We start from the raw sequence: 15,471 nt of genomic DNA on the forward strand, positions 1-15,471 counted from the left end.
TCTAGCCGTTCTAAAATTAAGTCTACATTTTGTCTCCAAATTGAGAGATGCACTGGGAAGGGGGCGGTAGGAATGCCAAATGAGCGTGTCTACCAAACGCTGAACGAGCGTTGCCCTGGCACGAAAATGACGGTCCCCCCGTTTTTTAATTTCTGTCACCAAATTAGCAGGTGCGTCAGGGGCAAACTTACTCCATCTATAATATAAAAAAATAACTGTATTTTACATGAATTATGTTGCTATAAGCACAATTTGAATGTGTTAAACTGTGTATACAGAGTAAAAGTTCTTTACATTTAACCTATAAAGCCCCTTTCTGTGACAAATTCAGAGTGAAAGAGTCTTTCATTGAATGAGCTTCTGAGTATGTCGTTGCCTGTCGGTGTCTTGCATAGGTCAGGAGGAGTCAGCATTGTTAGCATTCTCCTCCCCCACATCTTGCTCAATCAGTCCAGGGAACACCCCAGGGCAGAGATGTATGTTACATCATCGGTAAATACAGTCATTTGTTGAGATGAGCTCGGAACGATCAGGTAACAAATTAGAATTAAGCGTATCGCCACAGATGACCTCACACAAACCAATGTGGCTTTTTCCAACAAGAAGCGATACACCTGTTCAAACAAAGTCAAAAGTTTAGGACATTGTACCTAACAATGGACAGATAAACATCCACCACACCTGCTACATAATGGGGGAGGTTCTGGTGGATGGGGAGTGAGCGGTGGAGGGTGGGGGCCAAGTGATCAATGATGTCACTTCGATTGACATCAACTTGAATGAAAACCCTGATCCATGCCCACGGTCAGCCGCCATCCGCTTCCTGAGAGTTGCCGCAATTTATTTTGGATTTTGTGGAGGCGATCACTTGAGCTCACGTTTGATGTCAATAAATCCAAACCTAATGTGCACAACACTTTTGTACTTTCACAGGTTGAAGTGGACAGGAGTAGTAATGAGCATTCGCCTTTTGGTGGCGTCACCGTTTTGAACAACAGAACTGATAATTCGAGTAATATTATGTAGATACTGAAATCCGAAAAAAATAACAAGCCGGCGTGCCAATTTGTCATAAATCTTCCCACCACCCCAAAAAATAAACTTAAATCAGTACAAATTTTGTTTTGTAAAATTTTGATTCAATATAGAAAGGAGCAACAGAGCCCATCCGGGGGGATTGGATTTACTCAATTTGAAGTGGCGTAAGTCACCATTCAAGCATGCATGAATGAGAAATTACAACAGTGTGGAGTGAAATGATGTCTCCCAAATCAGAGTGTGTCACATGATGTTATCTCATGGGCTGAGAGCCACGACAGCGCTGGGGGTTTCTTTCTCCTGCTCAGAAAGGGGAGGTCAACTACTGTGGGAGGACAATTAGTTTGCTTTCGACCGACAAGCACAATGACGTCCCTCCTGCCAGAGGGCCGCAGATGTTTTTAACCCCCACTTCAAATGTGCTTTTAACTCTCCAGAATGTCATTTTTAACACTGAAGATCTTAGAATTTTACTTGAAATGGTTCGCCTGTCGATACTACCCGGGTGTTTTGCAACATACTGGCGGTGATTCTGCGGGTGGTCTTATATCATAGGTGTATATCTGCACAACATTCCGTCATATGTTGTTGTTTTTATTTTATTTTCTATCCGAGGTCTGCTATCGAATGCGTGTCGACTGGCTACATTTCGCAATGAAAACAGCTTCCCCGGGGATTAACCCGCGCCAGAGCTCCTTAGGCCTTATTACCAATAATTGTACAACTTGTGCTCAGTAAATCGACGTCATACATCTGCCTCCAATTGCGCGACAACCAGTGGCAATTTATATGGAAAAGATTCGATTGAATAAATTGTGTAGGCTGCATACTTTATCATGAAAATAATATTAGCTGACTGATGTTCTTTGGTATCGTTAGGAGTGAATGTGAGTGTGAATGGTTGTTTGTCTGTATGTGTCCTGCTGGCATCCATTCCCAGGTGTTTCGCCGCCTCGCGACCAAAGTCAGCGGGGAAAGGAAAGCGGACTGCGGACTGTACTAAAATTCGATGATTTAGTTGCAAATCCTGTGACTTATTATCATCACTTTTTTTTTTCTTCCCGCCTTTGTGAGGCTTTTCCAAGCCGCCTCTTTCAGTTACTGTCTCTTTTGATGGCTTAGTCCCTCTGGTCTCCTCTTAAGCAGGTAAGTGCGTTACATTGTACCGGTATGTTTGGGATCATGACCAGATCCTTTCTTTCTCTAAGCCAACACGGTAAAGGTTTATCTTTCGCTTCACATTCTTTTTGGTATAAAAAAAAGAAACAACAAGGCCATCCAATTTTTCTTAATATTGAGAGTGTTTGCACCTTCAAGTGTGCCATCTGTGCTTTTTGGTCATGTTCATGATCTTCGAACAGTTGGTTTAGGGTCTTTCTTCACAGCCCTCAAAATGTGTGTGTCCTTCAACAGCTGTTACTTAGCACACCAGTTGTTTATTGCGTTTTTAGGACATCCCAAATGGTTGCATTGGCTAAGGCCAATGCTGGTGCAATAGGTCTGATTGATTTTCCATCTTCTCTCAGTTTAAAGAGTTCTTGTCTTTCTAACCACAGACAGCTCTCCGGGGTTTTAATGTTGGTTACATATTGTAATCAGAATAAAGATAGTCTCTGAGTTTCAAATTATGTGCTGGCTATCTTTGGAATAAAGCAGGGCAACAAACACACCTGTCAGTGAGTCAGCTCACTTCAAAAATAAAATTGGTGGGTTCAAACAAAAGGTGCTATTTTTGAGGTTATGATGATTATTCAGGTGCAAATTCCTGGGAATTAACACTGAAATGTCAAACCCAAATGTTTTGAATCTCCAGCAAAAATAAAGGAATTGGCCTCACGGTTCAATTTGGGGGGCAGTGCGCTGTGTGTATAATCTTGGCATACGTCACGCTGCACAATCATTTATGCCTGGAAAACCAATAAAATCTAGTCATATAGTTATAGCGACTCAGCTCTTTCTTTGCCAACTTGAAGCAGAGGACCCTGACACCCTACACAACAGAGAAATGACTTCCCAGGAGCCTATTCAGACAATGTTGCAGACACACTCAATGGGAATAACAACAAGCACGGTGAGAATTATCAGACGCAAACATAAATGTGCATATAACGTTTTTTTGTTTTTAATTATTTATTTTCTTTTTATTTTTTTTTAATGAATTAGTCACCTATCAACACAGTGCCATCTGTTGGAGTTTGCCAACTTTCCACCGTGACACTAAAACCAAAACCATCACCATATAAAAAGAGATTGCATAGAGGGGAAAACAGAAAACTCAGCGAGGATTTTAGGTTCAATCTCACCTCATTAAACATTTGAAAATAAATACAAGAACAAATATAAAAATAAACCACACAATGGACAATGAAAGTAAATAAATTAAGGGGGGGGGAGCAAATGGGAATGACAGTGCGAGGTTTATTAAAATGTTAAAATTTAAATGTCAAAAAATGTCAAACATGTTCTGAGGTTAAAGTTAAAAGCATGAAGTGGAGTTTTGACTGAATTGTCACTTAAATACATTTGTTCCACCTTGGAGAACAAAATACAGCTCTTATGGTGAAACACTGGGAAATGTAACCGATTCAGTTTCTTGTATTGACGTTATGAACAGGACTCTACAGTGCAAAACATTAAAATTAAAAAAATGATATTGTAGTTGGGGAGTGTATTTTTGATTATGGAATGCATTCAAAGGAAGCCTTAATCACATTGAACAAAGAACACGTGTAAAGGGGCCTCAGTGATTAGTATGTGGCCTCTCTGCTGCTTCTGCCCACTGATCTGACGGTTCATCCACTGAGGAGGTTGTTTTAAGTCACTTTAATTATCCGAACGAGCAAAGCAAAAGTCAACACAATGATGCATGACTCAGTAAAGTACTTCCAATGCAAATTTAGCAAATGCAAGTTGAATACTCAACTGGATACATATTTTATCTCCATTTTGGCAGTAAATATAGTTCGATTGAAAGTGAACGCACAATCACATTTTCCTTAAAATTTTTTACTTCTTCATCAGGATCCAATTTTTTTATTATTATTTTTTTTTTTGCAGCATGTCCGCTTTTTTATGTTGCAAAGACATTAGTGGTATAAATCATGGCAAAGCGTTGCCAGTAGTAGAATTGTTGATCAGGCTGTGGCACTCCCTCCCTCCCCTCTCCTCTCCTCTCCTCCCTTAAGAAAAAAAAAGCGAGGGCGCTCCCAGTCTACTCGGAAGTTGAGCTCGCTCACATTTTTACGCGCAAGTTTCTTTCAGAAGCACGGAAGCTCTGCAGGATCGGGATCAAGGTAGGACGAAGCAGTCTGTGCACCGGGAGACGTGTTGCGTTTTGCGACGGGACTTAAACAACAATGTGGGGAATTATTGTATTTATATTTGCTACCCTGTTACGTTCCATCTAGTCATTGCATGCTTAGTTATGAACTTGTTAAAAGCGCTCAAATGTCCGCAGTCTGAGGAGTAAAGTAACATTTACCGTTTTTTTTTTTTTTTTAATTTCAACATTTCTGTTTAAAGGACCCTTTTCTAGTAACGTACAAAATCCACAGCCAGCATTTAAAAAAATTATTTTAGTACAAGCTACTATGTTTGAGTAATTAAAAAGCCCAAACAAGGTTTGCACGTGTGGTTGTGCGTGTGCCCATACGTGCACGCGCTGCATCGACTGGGGTTAAAGTTCAGCTTTTGGCCGTGGGACTGCAGAGAAAAACTCATGCAAGTCTCCGTTTTAACGTTCATTCCACCTGATTGAGAAGAAATGACAAGATTTCAATACTTGTGACGATTGTTTTGGTCTTTTTTTTTTTAGCTCTTCTTTCACCGCAGGAAGGCGCCACAGCAAAGGGCCACGTGCCTTTTAAAAAGCAGGAGATCTGGTAAAATAATTTCGTACCCGCTGTGCTCAAAGACATCATTGATTCCCGAAATGGGACTGCAGCAGCGGGGCGCTTTTATGTTCCACAGTGACTTAACGTCGCGAAACAGATGTGACGTATATTTTTAATGACATGAAAATCACTTTGGTGACCAACAGATATTCATACTGTAATTAAAGGTTTGGATTTTTGTGTTCCTTAAATGAACCACATTACCACCTGTTGTCTCGAAGAGGAAAAAAAAAATACACTGTATGTCTTGTGTTGGACTGGGCCTTTAAAAACTTGTTAAAACCTGGTTTTTTTTCCAACATCTCCATGCTTTAATGATCAATAGGCAAGATTGTTTCTGACGTTTGTCACAACAAATAATTTACATAAGAACTTGTGAAATAAGGCTGCTTCTACAACTATACAGTCACTCTGAGCAAATGTAGATTTTATGGTCCACGTCTATTCAGATGAAATGTCACAGTTGTCTTTAGTAGCCCGCGCAAATACCAGCAGCCAAAGAAACATACAGGGAAAGCAAAATAGAAAACAGCTGGTCTTCCGAAGGCACTCTGATTTGTAGTCACATCATTTACTCTCACATTGCCTACCTGTAGACAATCCACATGCGAAGGAAAACATCTGAGACACCAAACGCATGTATTGCTAACAGAGGTCATGACTTTGAACATGACATGCTGGGTGTGCAGGCCATGTAAACTTTTTTTGAAACACTTTCAGATGTGAGCTGCTCCCGAGAGAACGCGATCCGATGATTTGTTGTGTCGTAACTTTTTATTTTTTTGGTACTGTTTTACAAGCAGCTGATGATTTTTTTTTTTTTTTGCTGTTATTGTTGCACACATTTCCCTGCGAGTCTCACCTTTTGTTTCAGATTCACATGCGTTCCAAATATAAATCATGACTTGTCACCCCCATGGTACAAAAATCTAGACAGAGAGAAAACAATACTTGGCAGTCTGTAAAACTTAACGATTGTGTCAACGTATTTTTCACGCCAATTAATATATCACCATTTTTCATTTCCACAGGCCAACAGAAACACGTTGGTTTTTTTTTCACCCGGAACCACCTGAAAAACCAACGTTGTCTTCTACCTCGACACACAAAATGAATGCACAGAGAGTTGTTTTGTGTTTGTGTTGGATCCTGCTATGCATGCACACATGCCTCAGCCAGAAGGACTGCACAGGTGTGGAATGCCCAGTTCTGCATAACTGCATTGAAACCGCCCGAGACACAGGTGCCTGCTGTCCCACCTGTGCACAAATAGGCTGCTCCTGTGAAGGTTACCAGTACTACGACTGCGTCCAAGCAGGCTTCCGCAAAGGGAAAGTCCCGGAGGGGGAATCTTACTTTGTGGATTTCGGAAGCACTGAGTGTGCTTGTCCTCAGGGAGGAGGGACGATAAGTTGCCATTTTATGGAGTGCCCCGAAATTTCCCCTAACTGCATTGAGATTTTACAGCCTGCAGATGGATGTCCGCAATGTGGCCAAATTGGATGTAGCCATGGCAACAAGAAGTTTGAAGCAGGACACACCTTTCAGATCGACCAGTGTCAGTTTTGCCACTGTCCGGATGAGGGGGGGAAGCTCATGTGCTCGCTTGTTCCTGCCTGCGACCACCAAAGTGTTAATAAGCCCACACAGGTTGCAACAACTGAGAAACCTTTGAAAGACCCTTACAGCCATGCCTCAGGAAACAAGTTAGTGCTGGGAAATACTCTCCCACTCTATAAGCCAGATCCACCCAGTTTTGGCGCGGAAGATTATGACTACTCACAGACTGAGCCGACATCTTCCCCGATCCAAAATGTGGCTCGACCAACAACTGAATCAAGCTCCACCTCAAATGATGACAGAAGGAGCGCGCTGAGGGATCCACAAAAAATAGTTGAAGCAGAAAAGACCACTGAGGATGACGACATTCGGAACCAGGATCCAGCAATCACCACGACTCCAACAGAAATATCAACACTTTGGACGACAACGACGCAGAAAGTGATGTTGGAGAACCGGCAGGGTAGTGAAGGAAACGTTGGTACAAGAACCTCGGTACAAGATATGACACACAACACGGATCAGAGGCGTTTTAGCCACCACAAACCGAGTCTTGTCAGGAATGATGACATACTCCGTTCTGGCAGCCTTGAGAAACGAGAACAAGTCTCAGTGGAGCACAGGGAAACTCCTGGTGAGGAGGAATGGGACTCGCAGCGCACAATCCAGCTCCAGCCCACCAGGATGACGCCTATCAAGATGAGGGAGGATGGACAGCAGCCCCAAAGACAACCTCAAAATCTGTCCAACTACCAACCCCAGCATGTAAATAGCGAGATGGAAGGTAAGTGTTTTTTTCCTTTCTCTTTGTCTGTTGAAATATGACACGTCAAAGTACAAAATACAATGTGGTCATTTTGAGCTCCAGGAAGGACAATGTGGAGTTGCTAACTATTGTGACATATTCATGTGACACATGCGTTGTCTCACTTCCGGACTTTTGAAGGGGAATTCATAATCACTCGATTCAAACTGGCAGCGGGCCAGGGAAAGCGATACAATTGAGCATGAAAAGTGTGATTTCCTCAGATAGCATTTATCTACCGCTGGGAAAAACTTGGGTGGGGAAGATTATTTACATGCGCTCAGAGCGTATTTCCGAATGCACCCATGATTAGGGAACGGGGGATTTTGGGTGCGAGTCCGAGCACTCCTGTTCTTGGTCTCCGTTGTTGTTAAATAAATTTCACCAAAAATTTCAAACTTAATGGCGACTTGTACATAGATTTTTATCTTCTTCTGGTGCGACTATAGAGCTATTTCTAGTCTTGAAAATACGGTAGACAGGAAATTTCAGAGAGTACATTTTACTCTAAAAAGACTATATTTGGTTCCAGTAAACAGAGTAACATTTGAGAGTAAAATTCCCATCCATCCATCCATTATCGGAGCCGCTTCGCCTCACGAGGGTCGCGGGCGTGCTGGAACCTATCCCAGCTGTTCTCGGGCAGTAGGCGGGAGACATCCTGAATTGGTTGCCAGCCAATCGCAGGGCACACAGAGACACACAAGCAGTCACACTCAGAATCACACCTAGAGGCAATTTAGAGTGTCCAATCAACCTACCATGCACGTTTTTGGAATGTGGGAGGAAACCGGAGTACCCGAAGAAAACCCACTCAGGCACGGGGAGAACATGCAAACTCACAGGAAGACCGGAGCCGGAACCAAACACTGGACCTCTGAACTGTGAGTCGGACGTACTAAGCAGTCATCCACCATGCCGCCCAAGAGTAAAATATTCAATGTAAATTCAGCCTAAAATTCCTCTGAGAATTCGATAAACTCCCTCCTAGAATTTTATGCTGAGTATTTGACTCTCAAATTTTACTCTCTTTACTGGAACCAAATTTCCGGTGCATTTTTCAAATTTTTTTAATTGCCTAAAAGTAAATTCCTTGATGTTTCTAGTAAAATGTAATATGTATATACTTTCCATTTTCTATGCAACTTACTTGAAAAGTGTCTGTTTTTTTTTTTTGCCTGGGCCTGTCAGCCCTGCTTCTTTCAGCACCTGGCCTTCGTAGGTATGTACAACACATGTTAAATTCATCTCAGAGGTGGTGAACTTGCAGAGCTGCGTCAAGTTGGTTCTGAGGTGTTAAGTTGATGTCTGAAAGTCAGAAATGTTCATTTTTATTTGCGCTCTCTTAGGGAATGCTACAGGCCATGTCACGCCTGACTCAAGTGTGCGCTTTTCCATGTTACACTTTTGCATGAGGATGGAATTCATCTTGAGGCAATAGTACTCATTTTTGGCGCGCAGGACAGTCCCAGGGGAAAAAAAAACATCCTTAATTTGGGTTTTGAGCTGTTAAATTTCGAATGTTGTGCATTTGATGCCCTTTCTAATAGTCCTATCCAAAAAAAATGTGTTACACTCCCAGCAAGCTCATTTGTCCTCGCTGTCCAAAGAGATCCCGAATAAGCTCAGGAGCAAAGGGGGTTGGGAGTGCTCACTTCTGATGCTGGGCTGGACTTAGTGTTGGATTTCTTGGGGGTTGTACCTGCAAAGTGGCATGAGACTTGATGTGATGAATGAGGCCACTGTAGTGACTTGATTTGCCAGACGCAACTCACAGTTCCCTACAGAGCCGGTGTGATTACTTGTCTCCCGTAAGGCTGCTACTTTACCAGTAATTAGCTCAACTGAAGCGTACCTCCACGTAAGCTCACTTCCTTATTACCTTTTCACTTGGATACCCACTGTCACTTAAACCCAACCAGATCAGGTTTGACTCTGCTATCAAGCCCCACTTGGCTGAGGCTTCAATATTGGCAGTGAGGTAAAATAAAATACATAAAATTGGTTATTACCATTGTCACAACATTTGGGAGTTTTATTTATTTATTTATTTATATATATATATATATATATATATATATATATATATATATATATATATTTTATTTTATTTTATTTTTTATTTTTTTCTCCGGTGAGGTGAGGTTACCAAAACACTCCATCCTTCTGCTCCTGGTCCGGCCCCTCTGTCAAATTTTAGATCCCGTTGTGGCCCGTCAAACAAAAGGTTTGCCCACACCTGCTTTCGAGTGTTCAATCAACCTTCCATGCATGTCTTTGGCACGGGGAGAACATGCAAACTCCACACAGGTAGGATCCCACAACCTCCGCACTGTGATGCCATCGTGCTAACCAGTCGGCCACTGTGCCGTCGTATTTGTTACATTAATAAAATAATGAACGACACACTTTCGTTGGGCTCCACGCATAGCGAAATCAAGACATCTGGTGCTTAGACTGTGCCTTTCCTGCTTTCTGGTTTGGATTCAGACCTTGGAATAGATCGAGGACAAAGAGGAAATGAGAAGCAAGGTTAAATAACAGGAATATTTTGTTTTTAGTTGAACATACTAAACCAATTGAATCTTAATTTTCTAAGCAGACGTTGAGCTATTTCAAATGAATTCAACCTGTGTTTTGGAGAAATAACCACGCACATGCTCCAAGAATTCACTGCACGATTAGTCTTGACAGCATGTAACAGGTTTTCCTCCAGCCTTTGGAGCCGCTTGTGTCAGAGTGTTGGCTCCTGGCAATTTTAGCCTCCTTTTAGCCTCCTCCAGAAATGCGTGAGCATGTGTTTGCATTTTGTCCGCCTTTTGTCTGGACAGAAACGAATTGTGGCTATTAGATTAACATTGTGCTCTTGTTCCGCCATGAAATAGCTCGGCTGGTTGGCGTTGAGTCAGAAGTTAACAGTGTGCTCCTATTTGTTAATGCGCAAAATAATTTAGCTGTGCGGTAGTGTCAACTGTTAATGTGTTAACAATGTGTTACTTTTAAAGGCTTGCAGCAACTATGAATCAACAAGTGTATTAACCGTGTAGCCGCATTCAAACAAACTTGCTGGTAAATTGGTGCATCAGCGGCACAACAGGATTTATTTGCCTTTCAGAAAGAACTCAACGAAGCAGCACATTGCCGTGTCCCAAGTGCACATTTGCACAGACAGCTCTGCAGGCATGGCAATGACATTCTGGCTCTGTTATAACGCTTAGATTACCTCTGAAGATGGCGAATTTGTGGGTTTAAATCCCTTTCCCACATCAGTACCTTGAAAACAGGATCGCAAGACAGTAAAAAGGTGCAAAATGTCCGCCTTAGTTTAACCCTCTTCACACTGACTACTAAGCTTGGGATTTTTCTGCCTTTTTTTTTTTTTTGCCATTAGTTAAAGCGCTTGTGCCTTTTGACAGTACTATTATAATGCCTAATAGAGAAGCTATGTGTAGCCTGCGTTTAAGGGAGTTTCTGCAGTATAATTGTGTGCTATCTGAAACATAATGAATGTCAGTTTAGCCTTGCCATTTTCTTCAGGCTGCTGGTGGGTGAAGGGTACCTTACCGCAAGGAGGTGTAATTGGATTGGGGGATGCGGTGTGCAACCATCAGAGCCTATGGCAACTCCTAATAGCTCACATCAATTTACTTTAGCCCTTTCGTTATTCGTTTAAAAAAAAAAAAAGATGAATGACATAATTCTTGGCTAAGATTCTCCAAGAGATTAAGACAAAAGCTGTCAATCAAAACATAAACTGGCGATGTAGAAATGAAGTCATCCTGACTGCAGGGTGGTCCGCCCTGTTATGTCAGAGGCATCTGATGTCGGACAATGATGAAATGTTTCAGAAAGCACGAGATTGAGTCTCTATAAATACGGATGTTGAAGGTGAGAAAATCTTTTTGTTACCTTCAACTTAACTATACGAACAAACTGCAAAAATTTTGGGTTTTTTCGCCTTCTCAAACACCCATCTGAGAGGATAAGTCATCAGCCTTTTTGTTAAAATGTTGGATTTCTACCCACTACAACTATATGGCAAGTCAGGGGTGGGCAAACTTTTTGATTGGCGGGCCACAATGGGTTCTAAAATTTGACTGACATAAGTAGATGGATGGAGTGTTTTGGTAACTTCACCTCATCGGAGAAAAAAAATATATTTTTAAATAAAAGTGAACAAAAGAATTGCAACAACATATCTCACAGTATTTAGAAAATAATACATTAACAAGGTTGATTCATTTCATTTTTTTCAAGTTCGGCTTGTGGATGACTTTATGACTCTACCGACATGTTGAGAGCTGCACGTGTTGTTTGCTATTCTTCCTACATATTTTCCACCGGACTGATGTCACTGGTTTGGATTTGGACAAGAGGCAAGCATGTGGTGTACTTTTCACTAATAGACAAATACGATGACAGGTTTGGAGACGAGAGATGCTACTCATTCTGCCCTCAAAGGCAAAATCCTTGTACCCTTTCGGTAAAGAATAAAGCACCCACAATCATCACTGAGATAACTTGAAACTGATGACAGCTGAAATGCATAATAAGCTCCAATGCCTCTGGGAAAATGTCCTTGTGACAATTGTGGGCTTGTCTTTCTTCATAAAAAGGAACCAACAATTTTGCTAAGAACAAAACATCACACTCTTTATTGCAGTGATTGCCTCAAAAACGTATGCAATAACATTTTGGGTTCTGTTTTCCTGCCCAGTGCAAATCTGGCAGGTGGGGTCTCAATGTGCATAGGGGCGGGACAGACTAGGCGTTGGTATTTTCTCAGCGCGTTTCAAAATGGCATTAAGTACTGTTGTGGGCGGGAATACAGCCAAATTGATTCGCCAATTAAAGCAACTCCTCTCATTTTTTTTTTTTTCAAAATGTTGCATGGAAGTGATGCGCTTGACATGATTTGCTTCCAGGCCATTTTTATTTGTTTGCCTTTTAAGGCACTTCTTTTCCACCATAAAAATAATACAATGCCTTATTTTCATTAATTTTGTATTAATTCTATTTTTTGCCAGTTTTTTGTGATAATTTGGAGGCTTTTCTTTCAATCACAGAAGGGTACCAACAATTGTTCACGTCTGTAACTCAATACTGTAATGCTCATTATTACTGGATAGGGTTTTGGTAAGATTCTTCACTCCTCTTTCTTTGTATACAAAAACTCCAATTCCAATGAAGTTGGCAGCTGGTGCGAAACTTAATTAAAACCACCTATAATGATTTGCAAATCCGTTTCAACCTATATTCAATTGACTATAGTATAGTAGTAAGACAATCTCTTTAATGTTGAAACTGATGTTTTTTTTCTTTTTTTTTATTATTATAAACTATAAATATTTTCTCATTTTGAATTTGATACCTACAACACGTTCAAGCTGGGGCAGGGGCAACCAGAGACTGTTAAAGTTGAGGAATGTTAAAAAAAAAAAAAAAGCACACTCCTGTGTGGAACATTCCAAAGGTGAATAGGTTAACTGGAAAAAAGCGAGTGCCATTATTGGGTACAAACGAGAATCTCCAAAAAGGCTCGGTTGTTCACAAGCATAAACGGGGTGAGGTTTACTACTTTGTGACCAAACAATTGCGTGAGCAAATAGGCCAACAGTTTAAGAACGGTTCTCAGCGTTTAATTTTTTTTTAGATTACTAGGTCCATAATATCATCAAAGATTCATTGAATCTGAACAAATATCTGACCTGTGACCTTTGATCCCACCCTGTACTGCATTACAAACGGGCATCATTGTGTAAAGGAATTTGAAATTACCACGTGGACTAACCGTTCAACCATGCAAAGCAAGAGCCGTATATCAAGAATACGTAGAAAGATTAAAATTATTTATTTAAATGTTACAAAAGTTCTATTGAAGAATGTATAGCGAGTAAATATGGATCCTAATTAGTACAAAAATAATCACGATTATTGAATAAATGTTTATTTATTTATTTTTATTTTTAAATTTTATTAAATAATCGAGCAGCCCTTATATATATATATATATATATATATGAGTATATATATATGTGTATATATATGTGTATTTACATATATATATATGTATATATATATATGTATATATATGTATATATATGTATATATATATATATATATATATATATGTGTGTATATATATATATATATATATATATATATATATATATAATTATTATTTTTATTATTATTATTGCAATTGGGATTAAAATTTGTAGTTCATGTTTGCAGTCCATACTTGATATCAGAAAAGACTGTAGCATCGTATGACCAAAAAAATTGGTTGATAGAACGAATACTTTTACTCTGGGAGGCATCCATCCATTTTATATACTGTCATTAGGCTCATGGGTGAGCTGGAGGCTCTGGGGGTATATATGCTTCAGACACTAGTCTGCAGTAGCTCCTATGTAGTGACTTGAGCTTTGGAGCCAATTAAGGACCAAGATTCAAGTCATGCTGTGGACTAAAATGTGAAATAAAAAAGCAAGTATGGAGACAGCATGCCAAATGCACACAGGAAGGTCCCTGCTGAGGTTTAAACTAACAACCTCTTGACTTTTACGCAGATGTGCTAACCACTACTTTGCAGAGCTGCCCTAAGACAGGCAAACATTTGCAAACTTCCTACATGCATTTGGAGCTGCCATTATGATTATTTTAGTGTGATAGATTAATGAATAAATGCATGACTTTAGTTTTGCGGAGCATAAATACTACCTTTATTCCACCCAGAAAATATTCACCGGTCGTGGCCAACGGTTATTAAAACAAAAACAATTGTAAAGTTATTTTATCCTGAGCCATCTTTATTGTATTTATTTTTCAAAATATCATCTGACAAAAAATGGGCCAAAATGTGAGAAAATAATGATTTATGTACTTGAATAACCATTTTTAGATTTTACACATTTATGTGCCCATTCCAGTCTGATATCAGCCTCTGAAGCTTCGCATGTTTAGTACTTGGATGGAAGACCAACTGGCTCGCATAAACTTACCAAGCCTCTTGGGGCAAGCCAATCCAACTCGGTGCCGGTTCAAAGCCCAGACTAAAAAACCAGCAGAAAAAATAAATACTCTGATACTTTATCATTTTTAAACCAATATATTTCATACTATGTTGCCTGTGAAAGGCACCTGGGCAGCTTTCAAAGCTGGAATGCTCTGCGATGTAAAAGCACATTTTGCCGGTAAACTGGATAATGTGTTTTTGCTTCGTCTGCTCCTTGACCCAGTTTGAAAGGAAGTGCTAATGTGTTACTCTTTCCTCCGCTCCTGCGCTGATTAGCCCAGATGTTGCAAATAAGTACAATTTTGCTCTGAATGTAATTTCAGCAGGTTTCATGCTTCTCGCTGCCAAGTGAATGTGAGGGTGAGGAAACCTGAGAACAAAATGTGCCTGCTTGTCTTAGTGTGCTATGACATTTACTGCCGCATCAAAGATTTCTGAGGGATTTTACTGAAGCTATGCGAATGAGCACCTTCTTTCACCTGAACTACCATTCGTACCGAATATTTAAAAAATGTGGAACTGTGTGCTGCTGTTTTACAGTGTCAGTCATAGAGGTGGTGGAAGTCTGCTGTGAGACCGGCGCAAAATGGGCTTCAGTTAATGGCCACTGCAACAACATGGATCCACCCACTCAAGACAGACAGTCCATCTGCTGGTGAGTCTTTCTCCTCATTTGAACTTTTAACTTTTGAGTTAGTTTGAGTGGATACATCATGTGCCAACATGGATTCACAATAAGAAAAAAAATAACATCTCGTATTTTTTTTTAGCCCAAAACAGTACTTTATGTTGGAAAAACATTACAACTGACATCTATGGAAACAATGTGAGATAGCGCTACAAAGTTAGCAACGGTAGTTGTTTTTAACCGCTATCTTAACGAGGAAGTCATCCCCAAAAAGCACGCTGAGAGTGTCTCAGCCTCGCAGCGACGCTACGATATGTTCTATGCGGGCTCACTTGTTGAAACATGGCATTCGGATTAATATTGTGTTTGGGGAATATGAGTAAAGCAGTAAATTCCAGCTCATTTTAACCATCTCAGGGGGCGGCCATTTTGTTACTTCTGTTGACTGAAAATGACATCACAGTTGCATAGGGCTCAGCTAACAACCAATCATGGCTCAACTTCCGAAAACAGGAGTGCCGTGATTGGT

The 15,471-nt window shown here is 40.5% G+C and overlaps 1 protein-coding gene across 4 annotated transcripts in view; it reads left to right on the forward strand.

The window, feature by feature from the left end:
• The first annotated feature begins 4,204 nt into the window (after positions 1-4,204).
• fbln2 (fibulin 2) overlaps positions 4,205-15,471 on the forward strand; it is a 29,043-nt gene continuing 17,776 nt past the window's right edge. For 2 of the 4 annotated variants that reach the window (XM_088291923.1, XM_088291925.1), the window contains exons 1-3: positions 4,335-4,396; positions 5,963-7,275; positions 14,855-14,969. In XM_088291923.1, the coding sequence (XP_088148049.1) occupies positions 4,395-4,396; positions 5,963-7,275; positions 14,855-14,969 (1,430 nt within the window). In that variant the 5' untranslated portion in view covers positions 4,335-4,394. The other 2 variants (XM_088291926.1, XM_088291924.1) reach the window with 2 other exon arrangements.

This window comes from Idiotropiscis lumnitzeri, chromosome 3 (genome assembly GCF_059441095.1).
Source record: "Idiotropiscis lumnitzeri isolate Australia: NSW breed Sydney's pygmy pipehorse chromosome 3, RoL_Ilum_1.0, whole genome shotgun sequence".
In the NCBI taxonomy this organism is placed as follows: domain Eukaryota; kingdom Metazoa; phylum Chordata; class Actinopteri; order Syngnathiformes; family Syngnathidae; genus Idiotropiscis; species Idiotropiscis lumnitzeri.